This window comes from Hyperoodon ampullatus (genome assembly GCF_949752795.1).
Source record: "Hyperoodon ampullatus genome assembly, chromosome: 2".
Lineage (NCBI taxonomy): Eukaryota > Metazoa > Chordata > Mammalia > Artiodactyla > Ziphiidae > Hyperoodon > Hyperoodon ampullatus.
The window spans coordinates 171,146,386-171,164,542 of NC_136915.1; the positions used below are offsets into that span (position 1 = coordinate 171,146,386).

Sequence of the window (18,157 nt, forward strand, 5' to 3'; positions counted from 1 at the left end):
CCTGGATTTGAATCATGACTTTGCCACTTGCTAACTTGCAAGGGCTTGTTTCTTAACCTTTCTGAGTGTCTGTGTCTATAAATTCTACATATGTTAAATAAAATGTTTCTGAATTTCAATCATTCCAAACTATTTATTGAGAAGCTACTGTGAAAAAAGCAAAGTCCTGACTCATGGAGCTTATAGCTTTTCTGATGGGAGGGATGTCAGATAGTAAATAAATAGACCTATAACTCTGATGTCTATTAGTAATTGCTCTGAAGAAAATAAAGCAGGGGAAGGATATAGAAAAAGACCAGGATTGTGTGTGGAGTAGAGGTGTTGAATGCTGTTAAATATACCATATAGAAAGTCCTTATAATATCTGGTTTGAGGAGCGATCAGGAGGAAGTGAGGGAGAAATCCAAGCAAATGTCTGGGGGAAAGAGTGTTCCAGCAAGTAAGGGAACAGTACATGCAAAAACTCGGAGGTGGGAACATATTTGCTATGTTCAAGGAACAGTGAGGAGGTGAGGCCAGTGATGCTGGGGCAGTAATGTGTTTCATGGAAATAGCTGGAGATTAGGTCAGATATAGCCAGGGCCCAGGTCACATAAGGCCTTGTAGGATATCTAGGACTTTGAAATTCATTCTGAATGAGATAGGAGGTCCTGGAGGGTTCTGTGCAGAGGAGTGAAATGATCTGTTTTTATTAGTTTCATTCTGACTGCTGTGTTAATAATAGATCAGGCAGGGTAGGGGTACTTGTGTTGTGGGAAAAGTTGGAATGGGAGATCAGTTAGGAGGTTAGTGCAGGCATTAAAGGGAGTGACGGTGGTGGCATGTCACATGAACCAAGGTGACAGATGTGGAGGTAGGTGGTTGGATTCTGGTTATATTTTAAAGGATTTCCAGATAGATTGGACAGGTGGAGAGGAATCAAGAATCACTGTGTTCTTTGTTTTTGTTTTTTGTTATTTATTTTTGGCTTGTGCAATTGAAGGGTAAGGAAAAGGGTGGGGTTGAACAGATTTATGGGAGACAGTGGAAATTCGAAGTCTGTTTTGGATGTTTTAAATATGAAATGTCTGTTAGTGGTAGATATGCATGTGGAGTTTAGGGAGGAGGTTGGGCTGGAGGTTAAAATGTAGGAGACATCAGAATACATGTAGCATTTAAAGCCATGGGACTTGAGGGCCTCAACAAGAGAGCGACAATAGGTAGAATAGTGACAATAGTACTAGACCCCTCTCTAGTACTTAAGGGTCTGCCAAAGGGGAGAAAATCATCAAAGGAAACTGAAAAGGAGCAGTGGGAAGAAAACCAGGTGACGAAAGCATTCCAGGATGTAGGGATCAATTGTGTCAAATGCTGTTGGGTCAGGTAAGGTGAGGTCTGAGAATTAACCAGGGTACTTGGCAACGTGGAGGTGATTAGGGATTTTCATGAATAGCCTTTGTGGAATGAAAGCCTAATTAGTTGTAAGTTTAAGAGGAAATGGAAGAGAAGAAGTAAAGACAGAGAATAAAGACATCTCTTTTGAGGAGTTTTGTTGCAAAGGAAGCAGAGAAAGGGGAACTGTAGATGGGACACGCCCTTTCCAGTTTGCAGCCCTCTCCCATGCCTTCTTGTCACACCAGGTTTACTTCATTCACTCATTGATTACCTACCAGGACCCTGTAGGTATCTGAGTTTTCACCTGTACCTTACACGTTCTCTGAGAACATGTAATCAAAGCATCTGGTACAGGACTACAAGCGGTAGTTGCTGTTACTGATCAAGAAGAGTAATAAGCAAAGGCAGCAATACAATAGAAAGATAGTTGTCTAAGGAATGGAACATTTTAATTCTAAAGTGTCATTAACCCCAGAATCACTCAAGTATATACACTACTATTTGAACCTTTCCTCATCTTCCCGAGATCGTTTTTTTTTTTTTAATGAACACCAGTGTGGTACACTAACACACCCTATGATCTTTCAATTTTTAAATTTAGTGAAAAGTGAGTATTTACTTTGAGCTATTTGTTTTAGATTCTAAAGGACCTACACAGCTATGCAAGTTAGTTGTTTTCTTCAAATTTATAATTCATGGGGGGCAATTACCAAAATAACCACAACTTTGGAGGAGTACAGTGTACTGATTGGGGTGCATCAAAAGGGGCTCCTGGGGGAGATAATATTTAAAGTGACCCTTTATATGTTGGTACGGTTCTTGGGGACAGAGGGCTTTGTAGGGAATAGAAATAATACTAGTAAAAGCTTAGAAGCAGGAAAGCATATGTCTAAATAGTTTACTAATTAGTGTGGCCATCTTTGTGGCTAGTTCAAATTGCTGTGTGGTTATTTTAATGAACTATGTGCAAAGCAAATAGCACAGCCTGAATCTGGTTATAAAATAAGGTTCATGTGATTTGACTTTAGCACTATATGTAGTTAATTAGTTTTAACTGTAGCTCTGATTCTTGAATACTAATCTGTTTCTATAAAGATTTCCTTATTTTTAATTGAATTTTACATATTTTAATGACAAGTTTAAAATTGGACCTGTGTCTCATAAACTGATGCTTTGGGTAAAATAAGAACTTTATATTGATTACTTCCAATATTCAAAATATGTTAAGACATTCTCAGCTTTAATCCTGAGACAGAATGATACATATTGTCATTGCTTTAATACTTCTTTATATGTTCTTTTAAGACTTAAAACAAGGTTCAGTTAGTCTTTGTAAAAAGCATTTTTAGAAAATTTGAAGAAAAGAATTTATGTTGTGAAACTTTAAAAGTAATTGCATAGTTCTTCTCCTCTCACGTAAATATCCTAGGAGTTTGAGAAGAGATTGTAACGGAGCAGGACCCTCTGGGGCCTTCCTGAGGCAGACACTTCCCCCATATCCTCTGCTTTAGCTCCTCTCTGAAGTACCTGGATGATAGTATGCTGTGCACATTTCCTGAGCTGTTTTACAGATGTGTAACAAGATTACATGTGCCAAAGTCATTTCTCTCTGTCTTTAGGAAATGGAGTTATTTTTTCCTTCGAGTGGAGTTTGTGGGCCAGCAAACACTGCTAAATTTACCAGCTGTACTACTTGTTGCATTGTTAAGCCCCATGCCATCAGTGAAGGTAAGTGCTGTGTTGAATACAATATAGCCAATACATTTTGCTAATAGGAGCTTATTTTGTTAATGTTTGTTTTTTCTTGATGTATTTTATATATAGAAATTAAAGTATAATTATAATATTTCCATTCATTTTTTTTGAATGCACATGAATAAAGGTGACATAATATGAGGGCAAAATCTATCTGAATCTATATCTTTCTCTTTGTATCTGAGCATTTCTAAAAGGTGTTCCTTGGGTTGCTGATTATGGTTATGCTCGTCCTGTTACTGGTCTTTATTCCTTGACTTTTACTCTGCCTCCTCTCCTCCCAACCACACAACTGTGATTCACTTAATTCACTTAAACAGCACTCCTAATCTAAAACAATATCTACCATATCTGCAGTACCCTTTCTGAGAAAGCTATAGAAACTTCTTTTGGTTCTCTGTATCTGAAACAAAGTTCTTTGACTGATGTGTGTGTGTGTGTGTGTGTGTGTGAGAGAGAGAGAGAGAGAGAGAGAGAGAGTTTGTACGGTTTTTCTTCATTTTCCTTCATCTGTTTGTTTTAGTCTGCTCAATGTATTTTTGTCAGCCATCCCAAATCCTTTTGGAAATGAGATGGGGTATAATTTAAAAGATCATCCTTAAAAAACTAGAATATACTAAATAATAGATGAATGAATGGATTTTTAAAAATTTCGTTTTCTAAATATTTTATGGGTTTAAATAATTTTTAGTCTTTAAAGATTAAAACTATATTTCATATACCCATATTTGATATATAACAGTAGAGGCATATGAGTTAAAGTATAAGAAATTTTTGTTAAATCTAATCAGATGGCAGAGTACTTTATTTAAACTTTAACATTTCAAGGCATTTGTTCCTTGTTTCTTTTTAAACCTCAATTTTAGGGATGCTTTAAAACCATTCTGAAATGTATAATTAACCCAATTCAGCTTAAACTATGGTTACAATTAAATATAGTTTGAAGTTTCATGTTGAATTTATTATTAGCTTTACTTGGCCCCCTTTCAATTGCTGGTTTATGTTTCTTTTTCTATAATGATCTGATTTCCTGGTATATTTAATTTCACCTGTGGTCTAGAAGAAGAGATTTTTTAAAAAGGAGTTATGAAGAGAGCAGCTGAAATGGAACAGGGAATGTTATCTTCTGTTGATTGTCCACTCCCCCAAAGAAGGCCTGAATGGCTTGTTGATTAAGCAAGACTGAGTTTACTGCCTACTACAGTAAGGAGATCACACCTGGATGGAGTCTTATTGGACTTCACAATGGAGAGGTCATGGGCAGATATTGTAGAATTTCAGGTGTGACCTTGAGATATGTAAGGTGGGTCTGTCAATGCAGTGATATGATTGAAATGGGGCAAAATTTATGATATAATAGCTTAGAATTAGTAGAAACAGTGAGGCAAGGATTTTAACCAAGTCTTAAAAGTATTTTGTTTGATGAGTGAGTTATTTGCCCAGTGGAGGGAATATTGTGAACTGTTTGAATAGACTATTGTTGAGATAAATGGACTTTTGGGAGGTTCCTGAAGTGAACAATGAAGTTATTTAATGATTTACAGCTTTATCTTTGTGGGTAATAATTTCTTGGCACAAATGATAATGTCATGTGGATGTAGGCGGCCTTAATTCTTAGTCCTTTAGTTAATTTACATGGATGTGGTGATTCACTTCTAACTTCTAAGAGAGCTAGAAAAAAAGAGCTTAGTTTGTGGAATAGATGGTGGAAGAAAATAATAGGATGTACTAGGGTATTTGCAGTCTTTTTACATATGTAGATTGAAATATATTTTGTCATTTGGGGACTCAGGTTTTAAAAGGGAAGAAAAACAAGGTGAATTTTTCCGTTTTTTTCTAATTTAAAAATTATTCAATGTGTTTGTTTTCGATGTCCTTAGTATTATTTATATGTAGTTAGTTTAATTCCATTGATAAAATGAGTTATTTTTACTCTGAAATCAGGCTGTGTAGGTTTGTATTCTGGCTCTGCTACTTACTAGCCATGAGGATATTGGATAAATTACTTAACCTCTTTGTACCTTGTTTCCTCATCTATAAGATGAGAATAATAGTATACCTTCTTCACAAGGTAATTGTAAGGTTTAAATGCACTTAATGTAATGGTTAGATGGCTAAATGATTAAATGTAGAGATTAATGTCCTAAGCAGTGCCCAGCACTTAAGTGCTACATAAGTGTTAGATATTATTACTATTATGATTACTGCTCTATTACTACTACCACTACTACTAATATCATCTTCTAATTTTTAACTAAAGGTGAATGACTCCTTAGAAACAAAGCAATAGTTTAAAATACTAACAAAATCCATCATCCATCATCCACAGAAAGAAAGAAAATCCCTATTAGTGTGTAAGGAACAAAATACTTTATTTTTCTTAAAGTCTGGGTCTAACTTAAGCCCATGAAGTAGGATCATTGCTTCCATCTAGTCGATTCAGCAGCTATCAGCAATTACATATTCTGATCGTCCATTACGGTTGGCACTGGGCAGGAGGTGATAGCTAAATCTGGGAGAGCTGCTTTTGCACTTGTAATGGCCAAAAAATTAGCCTTTTGAAGTATTAGAACCCTGAAGTTTTGTTGGAAATTTTCCTTTCTTATAACAGATTTCTGCATTAAACAATTTTACTGCATTGTATGATTTTAGTTTCCTCCTCAGTAAAATGAGTCACGATGGTTTAAAAAGTTTCCTCTCAGCCTTTAAACCCAGATATTCTATTATTCTGTGAAACTGTATTGAAAATTCTTATAAAAGAAAGTTATATTCTGTATCTCAATGTTGTGTTTTGGCTGTATCTTTTCTATTTTCACGGAGGCTATTTCAGAGCAATTTTAGATGTTTAAAAGATATATAGAGACAGTTTGGGGGTTGTCTGTTTACATTTAACTAAATAGGAAGCAAATTATTTATTAGAATATTAGCCAGTTTGTAAATTTAATGCCAGAATGGTCTCTGATACACTAACTGAAACAGGACTAGATCTTCAGCAAGATTATATTTATCAAGTTCCTCACTTTTAAAAATTGAGCTATTCTTACTCAGAACCTCTTTCAGAATTTTAATTTCCACCCTGAATGGTAGTTTTGATGCTAGGTAGGCCAAGAGCCCTAGAAGAGACAGTCCACCCTGTGGAACCCCCCTGAATTTGGGCCGATTGAATTGGTTACGTTCCCAGCTTTTTTGTATTGGATTTCCTTTAAGTAATTCAGCTTCTGGGATACTGTGGAAGAGCCGCGACATTTTTTGGTGTAGAGAGATTGGATTTACATATGATTTGACTTACATGTAGAATCTAAAAAACAAATAAACAAAAGAGAAACAGACTCATAGATTCAGAGAACAAACTGGTGGTTGCCAGAGGGGAGGGGCATAGGGGTATGGGCAAAATAGGTGAAGGGGATTAAAAGGTACAAATTTATAGCTATAAAATAAATAAGTCAGGAGGTTGTAACGTACATGTAGGGAGTATAGTCAGTAATACTGTAACAGCTTTCTATGGTGACGGATGATAACTGGTTTTATTGTGGTGATTATTTCATAATGTCGAATTGCTGTACACCTGAAACTAATATAGATTATATGTTAATTATAAATAAAGAGATTGGATTTAACATTGTAAAGCTAACTCAATTTCAGTAAAAATTCTTGGAGTGGCCCAGTTTTGCTTAGAATGTCACAGTTTTGGAGTTTTGTGATTGTTTTATTCTATCTGAAGGAGTTGAAGCTAATTTATAACAGATGTACCAAGTACATTGAACTATATATAAGACCCTGATATTTTATGGAACTTAGCATGCATTTTGAAACCCAAAATTATAGGCAGTAAAAATATCTAATGAATTTGCAAGTTGTGGGAACTTAAATGAAATCACTAATTTATTGACTTAAAAGGAATCTCAAGAGTTCTGTTAGTTCTACAAAAGAATCCCAATCTTCAGGAAGGATTACATTTAATGGTCCTAATGAAGTAGTTGCACATTACGCTACTGAAAAAATTTTTTAGAAATAATGAAAGTTTACCTGTTAATATGTTCCAATGTCTAATAACCCTTAGAGGAAAGTGAGAGTCCCTAGGATTGTCAGTTTTAATGACTTGACTGAGGGCAGAGTGGAAGAAGGTCTCCTCAAATCTTGTTAATGAGACTGTTAGAAAGGACTTTTCTTAAGTATAGAACAACAATAAAAAATTTTTATTACTAATTGCAGTTCTTATTTATGGAGTGATAAGTACTTCACATGAATTATTTAATTCTTAAAACTGTAAGGGTAGGTACTATTTGAAACATATGCCACAGAGGAGGAAACCTAGGCAGTGAGATGTTAAGTAACTTGCTGAAAGTTACACAGCTCTTAAGTGGTGGGGTTGGGATTTGCACCAAGTTTGTCTTCGTTTTATCACATTATACCATTCTTCATTCATACATTATCACTTAGACCCTATAAATCCCCATCATCAAATTTGATTATTAACCCCATTTTACAGATGTGGAGTCTAAGAATTAGAAGGGATAGGTAACATCTTGAAATCCAGGGCTGTTTGATTCTACAGCTGGAATTATTTGTGCCATTCCATGAATATTGAGGTCAATTGATTGTGGAAAGATGTTCTTGATAGGTATGAAGGGTGATTTTAATACCTTAAAAATACCTTAAAAAATCTTAACATACTTATAGTTTAAGATGGGACCTGGAGAAATGACTGCTGTTCTGGCCAAGGTAATGGCAGTTAAGAGATGAATAACAAATTCTTGAGAATTGTAAATTTAGAATACTTCCTTAGAACTTTTCCAGTTAAATGGGAATAATGCTTTTTATATTTTTAAAGATGTTTAATTTGACTAAAACAGTTCTTGTTTCTTTTATCCTATTTTTATATTTCAAGAATCTCCTTTTCCTAGGTGTAATTTATTTCCATTTGTTTCAAGTTACTCTGTCCCTTGCTCCTGCACTCCAGCACTGCTGCCTGCCTTTCAGTTCTCTAATACCCCTTGTTCCTTCTCTCCTGAGGGCCTTTTTACATGCTCTTCCCTTTGCCTGGGATGTGCATCCCCTCCTCCTTCCCCCACCCCCTAAAATGTCATTCTTCTCAGAGAAACCCTAAGTGACATGTTCTCTTGGCATGCTCTGCTTTTCTTTTATAGCCCTTAGTACGCTTTGCTATTATATGTTGTATGACTAGTATGTATGTGTGTATATATATATGTACATATATATATAGCTACAATGCATACTATATATTAATTTTTGTGTGATCATTGTCTTTTTCCTCTACTAGATTACAAACTGATTACAGGAACAGTATTTGTTTCATTGTCATACTTTAAAAAATGTTTTGTACTCCTCATAATTTTTCTTTTAGCCCATGTGTTATTTAGGAGTCTTTAGTGTCTGAACATTGTCAGAGAATATGGTCTCTATGATGGATATTTCTTTGAAATTTGTTGATGTCCTTTGTGACTTAACTCATGACTCATTAAAAAAAAATTCCAGTGTGTGTTTGAAAAGAAGAATATTGTTGCATCGCTCTCCCTTTATATGTAAATAGCTATTGATTCAAACCTGTTGTCCAAACTGAAATTTTTTTTTTTGTCTGTTTGGATAATCAGCTTCTGAAAAAAACTTTGTTAACTTCTTCCACATTAAAATTATCTATTATTATGAATTTGTCATTTCTCCCTTTAATTTGGATTGCTTTTGCTTTGTATATCCTGAGGCTTTGTTGTGTGTGATTATCATTTTGCTCCTTACACTAGCCTTACTTTAGTTCCAGTGATTGTTTTTTGTTGTTTACCTTAAAGGGAGGCATGTCTTTTTCCAATTTTTTTTAGCCTTTTGCTTATAATATATATCTTATAATCACTATGACTGAATTTTGTTTCATTCCTATTTAAGAAATTTTTGCTTTTTCAATCCAATCTAGTAGTCTTAGAATAGTTGAATTTAACCCATCGCCATTTATTGTGATAACTGATTTGGATTTCTTTATCTTTCTTAAAGTTTTTTTTTCATTCTTTTCCCCTGCTCTTAACCCCCCACCCCTTTCCACCTTCTGTTGGATGGACAAATTTTTCTTTATTGCCCTCTTTCTCTTTTGTTTATCTGCTACTTTGAAAGTCCTAGATCAGGAGATCAGCAAACTATAGCCATTGGGCTAAGTCGGGCCATCTGCCTGGTTTTATAAATAAAGTTTTACTGGAACACAGCCATACTCATTTATGTATTATCTATGGCTGCTTTTATTGCTGCAATAGTAGGGTTGAGTAGTTGTGACAGATTCAGTAAAACTTGAAAAGCCTAAAACATTAACTGTCTGACCCTTTATAGAAAAAGTTTCCTGATCTCTGTATAGAGTGTATATTTTTAAATTGGTTCTGCCTAAATTTTAGCATATGTACTTAACTCTAAATTTTATTAATAAAATTTAAACTTGTTCACTCTGTCCAAATTTTTCCAAAGACGAAGACTTTAGAATGCTTTAAGCAGCCACTGAAATCTTCTTTTCCCATCTTCCAAGTTATTGGTGTGAGAATGTTCTTCTTTTTTAATTTTAAATAACTTTATTGATGTATAATTTACAAAACATAAAATGCACACATTCTAATAGTACATTTCTGGCACTGTAATACAGTGTCTAAAACTCTTAGAGTTAAGAAGTCCTTCTTAATGGATAAACTGGGTCCTGGTTGATGTCTCCTTGCAGAAATTTAGAGGATGAGTAGTTTTGATTGTTTGAGTGTTACTGTGTGAAAGCAGGAGGATTGAACAGATTTATTCCAGGCTTAATTGTGTGCCTTTATGATTATAGTTGTTGTTTTTTTAATCAATGACAAAGCAATGAGAAATCACTGTGTCTTTTGTTGGAAGACAGGGCTTGCTCTTCACACCTGACTGGAATAAAGAAACATCTGTTGCCAGGCAGCCAAGGCACTAGCACCCAGCAACTGTGATGTGTGCATCAGGAATCGTAGGCTCTCTTCAGAGCCTAGTGAAGTGTAGTACAAGCAAAAGATCTATCTATACTCAAATGTCTGAATTAGAAGAAACAAGAATATAGATAAAAGAATGGCAGAGAGTTCAGTGAAAATCCTACTGTACCTGGCAAGGATGATCATAGTATACAATGTTTGGAATGACTGTTATAATTCTATGGCTTGACACTAATTATGTGGCCTTGAAGACATTTCTTGACCTCCTAAAGCTTCATTTTTTTATCTGCAAAATGGAGGTGGCAGAACCTACATCATAAATAAGTTAATACATGTGATGCACTTGGAATAATTTGCATAGTAAGTATACAATAAAGTGTTAGCTATTAACAGTAGCAGTTTTAGAGATTATATCACATGACACATTTTTAAAAAACCTGAAGTAGTTGTGTTTTAGTTATCTGTTGCTTTATAACAACCATCACCAAACTTTGTTCCTTAAAAACGGTTTCTCACAATTCTGTGCATTACCTGGGCTCAGTTGGGAATTCTCCTGTGGTATACCTGGGGTCAGTTGGGTGGCTTCATTCAGCTGGGAGCTGTGCTAGAACTGAAATGTACAAGATAGTTTCTCATCCTTCAGAGACTTTTTCCACATGGCATCTCACCATTCAGTAGTCTATCCTAAGCTTCTTTATGGCATGGTTGCTGGCTTCCAAAAGGAGCATTCCAAGACTATCTTCACTGTGCAAGTGCTAATCAAGCCTCTGCTTGCATCATGCCTTAATGTCCCAATGGCTAAATCTAGTCATGTGGCCAAATCATTATGAGAGGAATTACACAAAGGCATGAATACCAGGGATCATGATTCACTGGGGACCACCAATGTAGCAGTTTCCCTCAAGTGGTGTAAAGCATCCTAAGACCTTAACACGGTAGGAATGTGGTACTCGAACCCAAACCAGTGGTGGTGTGTAATTGTATGCTAGACAGTGCTTCTCAAACTTTAGTGTGCACCAGAACCACTTGGGGGACTTTTAAAATGCATATATCTGGGCCCTAACTTCAGAACTTAGTTTAGTAAGTCTGGACTAGGGCCCAGAAATAAGCATTTCAATAGTCTCTCCAGGTTGTCCTGATGAACACCTAATGTCCAGTTTGAGAACCATTTATCAGAAATTTTGCGGACAGGGAACACCCTGCATTTCCTCTGGTGATCTGCCTTTGTCAGAGGCTGGCCTTAGGAAACTTTATACCAAGTGGAAGATTCCTAGCTTGTTCTCTGTGGCAGGTTAATAGCAAGCATGGAAGGTTAAGGAAGAGTCACCTTTTGGTTTTCAGTTATTCGTATGACTCTACAGGGGTAGTTCCCTGTGCTAGATTTCAGGTTGGTGAGAATTTCTTGGAGTGATGGAAAATTTGGGTATCCAGGGCACTCTGCTTTACCAAAGTAGCATCTCAAATACTTGTTTATTTCTATTTAGCAGTTGTTTAACAAAAATAACAGAAAAGTTTATCTGTGGCTAGGCAGTCCTTAGATTGACATTTCTCTCTAGTGAGATTAGAATGAAACCCATTTTCATTGAAAGAGTGCTAGAAGAAGTGTAACGTTAAGGAAGGTGACTTCTAAGATCTCTCAGAAGTCTTAGTGTAGTTGTAAGCTTTCATAACTTTAGGACTATAAATGCAACAAACTTAATAAATATCATTTACAAAATTAATTTAAATTTCTTTTATAGTTATTCCATTTTTTGTATTTTGAATGATAAAGTTTATGTTTTGCTAAATATTTTAAAAAGAAATTTATATAATTAACTTTCATATCATATTTTATTATACATTTGTAGCATTTATACTTCTAAGTTACTGCACTAAGACTTGTGGGACATCCTGTATGTATATTACTTGAGGGATGATGTTTATTGGCAGGAGGATTATTTTATTTGAAAATAAGTTGGAAACTTCATTTTCCCATTCCTTTTTTCCAACTTTTTTGTATATTAGGATTCAGGAGTCACCTTTCAGGGAATGATGTTATTGAAGCAACTTGACACATTTGCCTTTGAGATATTGATCTGTTGACCTGTTAGATTCTAGATATGCACAGAGTCTTTGAGGAGGAACAGGATCAATGCAAGGTTAAATGCAGAACTTGGATCACAAAATACCACTCCCCTTGCTTATTTTTCACATATATGACTGTTAGAGGACCATGTAATTTTAGATGTCATAACTAATGCTGAGCATAGCTAGAAATGGTCTAGACTTGAGGAAAACCTGTCTCAAAGAGTTTGCAAAGACAGTGTGTTCCCATTCTTCTGCCTTGGAGGAATCTCTGGTACTGGTTTATGTATCTCCTCCTAACTCCTCCTCTGCAGAAATGCCCATGTAATTGCACAATGACAGAAGGAAGACAGGACTTGCTTCCACTAGGCTGTGGTTCTGCTCTTCCGGCTGATTCCTTCCTCCAGCCCAGGAGCTGGACCCATCTCTGTGGAGCTGGGGTCCAGGGATTCAGGCCACATCGTATTACTTTATCAGGAAATATTTTAAAAATGAAAAGCCACATGATCTTGTGTGGTAAGACTTTGAAAGATGATTCATGTTACATGATGGATTATAAATGCTGAAATTCTGACAATATGATTACAGTTGATTCTTATGAGGAAGAAAAAAGGCACATATCTAAAGAAAAGATGGTACCTACAAAGGTGGAAAGCTTGGGTTTCCAAATGACATGTTAAAAGACGGGAGCAGTAGATACTTATGAAAAAATGCTGAAGGCACATGATCGCTGTAATTACTTTTTGAGTTGTTTAATAAGTGGTACCCTGCTTTTCTACATATTCGCACATCTTTCCTACTCTAGAAGGTCTGTGGTTCAAAGGTCTTGCTTGTTTTGGTGGTTAGTTCATTTGTAACCTATTACCACCTTACATCGACTATAGCTCTGTGTACGGTGGCTTGTGTGTGCCAAGTGGGAAGTTATTTCTCCACAGCCATTTTCATCGTGGTCATCATGGAATAGCTTAGTTATCAAAGGACTGGTTTGCAATGTCTCTTCAGGGTAATCTTAAGGATATTTTTTCATTATTGAAGTATAGTTGATTTACAGTGTTGTGTTAGTTTCTGGTGTACAGCAAAGTGATTCAGTTATATATATATATATATAAAATTAAGGATTTTAGTTTAAGCAGGTTGGAGAGAGCTCAGATGTGCTTAAAGTGTATCTTGAGATTTTTGGTATTGATTTATGCCCAGATTCTCTACTCTTTATTTTTATTCTTTAGAGTATCCTGGATTTGAGGGCAGGCAAACTTTAAGCCAAATCTTACTTAAGCATTAGGCTGAGTCAGAAGATGAAATTTCCAGTATGAGTTTTATGGTGTTTGGCTTTGTATGATGATAGTTTTCATTTAACCTGATTGTTGTTAGTTAATGTGATTCAAAACACATGCCTCAAATTCTTAACAGGTATAGTGTGAGGGAGGATAAATTGGGTAATATATATAAAACCAATTTGAGATCTTTAGGAAAAGTCATCACTCTAAGATCTTACATTGATACGTAATTAAAGTTGAATGTTTTCTTTAGGAACTGTGTTCTTTAGGCATTGAAAATACCAGAATGCTCCTTTTAAGGAATAGACATCAAAGAGATACAGAAGTGGGTCATGCTGAGTTTTAGCCAGGAGTTTGTCTTAGTAACATTTATTGGAATTTCTCTGGTATTAACAGAAGTAATATGCATTACAGAAAATATAGGAATACAGAAAAATGTTTGTTTTAAAAATCACTTCTACCATTCAGAGATTCTGTTTACAATGCGACATGTTCTTCCTTCTCTGTCAAACAGCTGAACACAACAATATGGATGAATTTCACAATCTTGAAGTTGAACAAAATAAGACATAGAAAGTTAGAAGCCATGTGATGCTATTCGTAAGTTTAAATATAGGCAAAAGTCAACTATGTTTTTCAAGAATGCATATGTGGGTAGTAAAGAAAAAAGAAATACATGGAAAAGGTTATTCCAAAGTCAGGTAGTCTCTGAGAGGAGAGAGGGTGGTGATTGGAGAGGCACACCCAGAGGGCTTCTAGGGTCCTGGCAATGTTTTGATTTTTTTTTTTTTTTTGACCTGAGTGGAGGTTACCATATATGTTCACTTTAATATTATAAAACTGAGCATATCTGTTATATATTTTACCATAAAACGTATACATTTTATATTTTACAGTAAATATTTAGAAATTGGGCAAGGCATAGAATAGATGGTATAGTATGTTCTGATTTCCTTAAAAACAAAAAGGCCATATCCATATATTTGTACATATGTTGAATATTTCTAGAAGAATATATAAGAAATTACTGACAGTGACTTCCTCTAAGAAGAAAGACTGAGATTCTGGGATGGGAGGGAGATTTACTTTCATCATATACCTTTTTACTTCCATTTTTCATGTTTTCAAATGAGGAATGCTCTTAAAAATTATGTGAGAGAGGGTAGGGGAAATTAAGACCAAAAAGTCAAAACTTGAGAATTTAATACCTTTTTATGACTTCCTTTTTAAGATGATGCAGGTTTGGAGTAGAGGGATTAAGGAAGAATTGGACTGAAAATTAAAATCATAAGCTTTTCAGATAACATTCCCCTTTTTCATGGCCAAGGGAATGGTTATTGTGATATTCTGTTGTCCTCAGAGATCTTGCTCCCTGTCATGGTTCTCGAACTTTAGTGAGCATCCATATCACTGGATCTGGATTGTTAAAATACAGATTCCTGGGCTGTCCCTTCAGAGTGTCTGACTCGGTACATCTGCATTTCTAATAAGTTCCCAGGTCAGGACAGTGCTGCTTATGCAGGGATCACATTTTGAGAACCACTAGATGGCAAAGCTGCCCCCTACATAAGGACATGCTGGAAAATAGAACGAAAATGGAGGCCCACCCATACCCAGTGCATATAGTATGTGCTTCCAGCAGATAAGGAGTAAGAGTTATATAAAATTTGTGGCCCATGTTGTGGCATTACGTCTGTTTTTAAGCCTGTGAGTGGCAATGTAGGTCTTGCCAGCTGAGGAAATCAGAGTCATTTAAAATCAACAGAAGAAACCATGTTCTTGTAGTAAGATGTCTAAATTTGTGATCTCCTTAACTGTGACTTTGGATAACTGGAATAAAGAAAATAAATGTTCATAATTTTTAAAAGACAAGCTTTGAGAATCTTTTTCTTTATATGTCTTAAAAAAAAGATACAAAACAACAGAACTAATTTTAAGAAAGGGAAAAGATTTATTTGTTCATGTTAGAGTTTATGGATCCATGGTTTTGATTTACTTTTTCAGTCTTTTTCATTGTGCTTGCCTATAAAACTAACAGATTTCCATTGATGAGTTATAACATGTATAGCACTTGTATAATTCATGAAAATCTCCTGCAATCATGAAGTCAACTTCCAGTGGGACTTGTGCTTACTCCACCCTCCAGAAGAGGGGCTGGCCTATTTTAAGATTAGGAAGGATCTCCCCCTACCTAGAAGCTGGCAGTATCCTGTGCTGTAAAAACATAACATTGCTTTGTGATTGTGTGATTAACTTGTTTTCCGTGGTAACCTGGCATTAACTTCGGGCTTCTGACCTATTTGCCTAATACTAAATTTTCAGTTTCTCCCCTGTCAACCTGGTACCCTATTATGTTTTTCTTGGACTGTCCTTGTTTTAAAATTGTGCTCTTATTTCAGCCATGCTATCTGTTCTTGGCTTCCTTTGCTATGCTGAGCCCATCCTTGTCTTCCCACCAAGGAGGGGTTATTGATGGTCTTTTCCTGGAGATTTTAGATCCTATGGGTCTTCTCTGTTGCTCCTGCGTTGGTGTGGAGCCTGCCTTTACTATTTTCTACTCACTTAATTATGTTATGATGAATTTTAATATACCAAGTTACCATATTGTGGGTACATCTGTAAAGCTATATTGGTTACTCTTTTTATTGCTTTGTAAGGAATTACAGATTGTGGTTGTTAGGACATTGGTAAGGAAAATGTGCATTTTAGATCTGGGTGTGTGGTGCAAGTGTAGAATCAGAAATGCTATTAGATGAATTAGGTCTATATTTTATAAGCCTACTTGCTACTGGAATAAATTATGATCAGCTAATGAATTAATTTGAGATCCTTTAAGACTTAAGTGCCTTACTAGCTCTCAGTTTAACAATTCTGCTGAATCCAAACTCTCATCTGCAGTTGATTTAATGTGATTCTACAATATTTTTGCTTACTAGCCAGCAAAAAATCATAACAGACATTTGAAGCCAAACTGATCTGTGGGTTTATCTTTTCATCGGATTAAAAATTACTGGAAGATTGTCAGTGAAGTGGTATTGCCTAGTAACATATTGCTGTCTAGGAAACAGAAAGCTTTTCCACCTGGCTTTTATGCCTAAGTTAATTTGTTATGCATGTTTGCTAGGATTAGTACTAAATTCCTTCTGTTGAATTCAATAATGCTTGTGATTTCTTTTGTATTTGGGCATTGAAAATTAAACTCTTAAACTCTTATAATCTCTAGCTTTAACTTGGCTTTACACTAATTACATTTTAAGGACACACCAGCCCTATTTTTTAGTTAAAATATCTTTTATTTCATTTGATTTAAATTTTAAAAGAAACCAGATTTCTCCAATTTGATTTAATTTGGTTATTAATATTAAACACAACATCTGTTTATGTATCGTTCATGCATTCTTGGCTGTATCAAGATTAAAACTTTTCTTACACAGATCCTACTGAAGTAAAATGCAAGATTTCTTTTTGACACTTTTTTATCCACCATTTTTATATCTCACCCACCCCTATTTAGTATCAGTATTGTGGAGCGTATCATCCAGATTGTGATGAGTTGTCTTGTACAACAGACTGGCTGCTTTTTTGTTTTTTAATTGGAGTACAGTTGATTAACAATGTTGTGTTAGTTTCAGGTGTACAGCAAAGTGAATCAGCCATACATATACATATATCCACTTTCTTCTAGACTCCATTTCCATATAGGTCACTACAGAGAGCCAAATAAAGTGCCCTGTGTTATACAGTAGGTTCTCATTAGTAATCTTTTATATATAGTGGTGTGTATATGTCAATCCCAGTCTCCCAATTTATGTCTCCCCTCTTTCCCCCTTGGTAACCATTAGTTTGTATTCTACATCTGTGACTCAATTTCTGTTTTGTACATAAGTTTATTTGTACCATTTTTTAAGATTCCATGTATAAGTGATATCATATGATATTTGTCTTTCTCTGACTTCTCTGACAATCTCTAGGTCCATCCATGTTGCTGCAAATGGCATTATTTTATTATATATGTGCCACATCTTCTTTATCCATTCCTCTGTTGATGGACATAGCCCATGTCTTGGCTATTGTAAATAGTGCTGCAATGAACATTGGGGTGTGTGTATCATTTTTGAATTATGGTTTTCTCCAGGTATATGCCCAGGAGTGGGATTGCTGGGTCGTATGGAAGTTCTATTTTTAGTTTTTTAAGGAGCCTCCATACTGTTCTCCATAGTGGCTGCACCAATTTACATTCCCATCAATATCACCTCTCACCAGTCAGAACACCATCATCAAAAAATCTACAAACAATAAATGCTGGAGAGGGTGTGGAGAAAAGGGAACCCTCCTACACTAGCTGCTTCTTTAATGTTGAGTTTTGTAAATTGTTTTGCTCACCAAAATGTCCTTTTCATGGGCACTCATTTCTATGAATAAGGTCTTGTTTTCGTCTGTTTATACCTTATTATTGCAAGGAGTAAGTTTAACATTCATAGTAAAGGCGTTTTTCAGGTTTTTCCACAGTATAAGGGTGGGTTCATTGGCTGCAAGGTTGCTTTCAAGTGTACAGTTTACTATAGAGTATAGATATTATAATATCAAGGGAAGATATCACAACTCCAGGGAAGACTTTAACATCAGAGTAAGTTATTTCTACAGAAAATATTTTTTAGTGGCAAAATTGAAACTACTAGATTATTAAACGTGAAAACCAATTTTGTCATAATTTTGAAGAATATTGTCCATTTACCTGGTTAACAACTTAACTTT

At 35.3% G+C, this 18,157-nt stretch overlaps 1 protein-coding gene across 1 annotated transcript in view; it reads left to right on the plus strand.

The window, feature by feature from the left end:
- Positions 1 to 18,157, plus strand: part of NME7 (NME/NM23 family member 7) — a gene marked incomplete at both ends in the record, with an annotated part of 241,950 nt that overhangs the window by 50,263 nt on the left and 173,530 nt on the right. Inside the window, one exon of the mRNA XM_079723871.1 lies at positions 2,994 to 3,102. Within this exon, the coding sequence (XP_079579997.1) occupies positions 2,994 to 3,102 (109 nt within the window). The remainder of the gene's footprint in view (positions 1 to 2,993; positions 3,103 to 18,157) is intronic.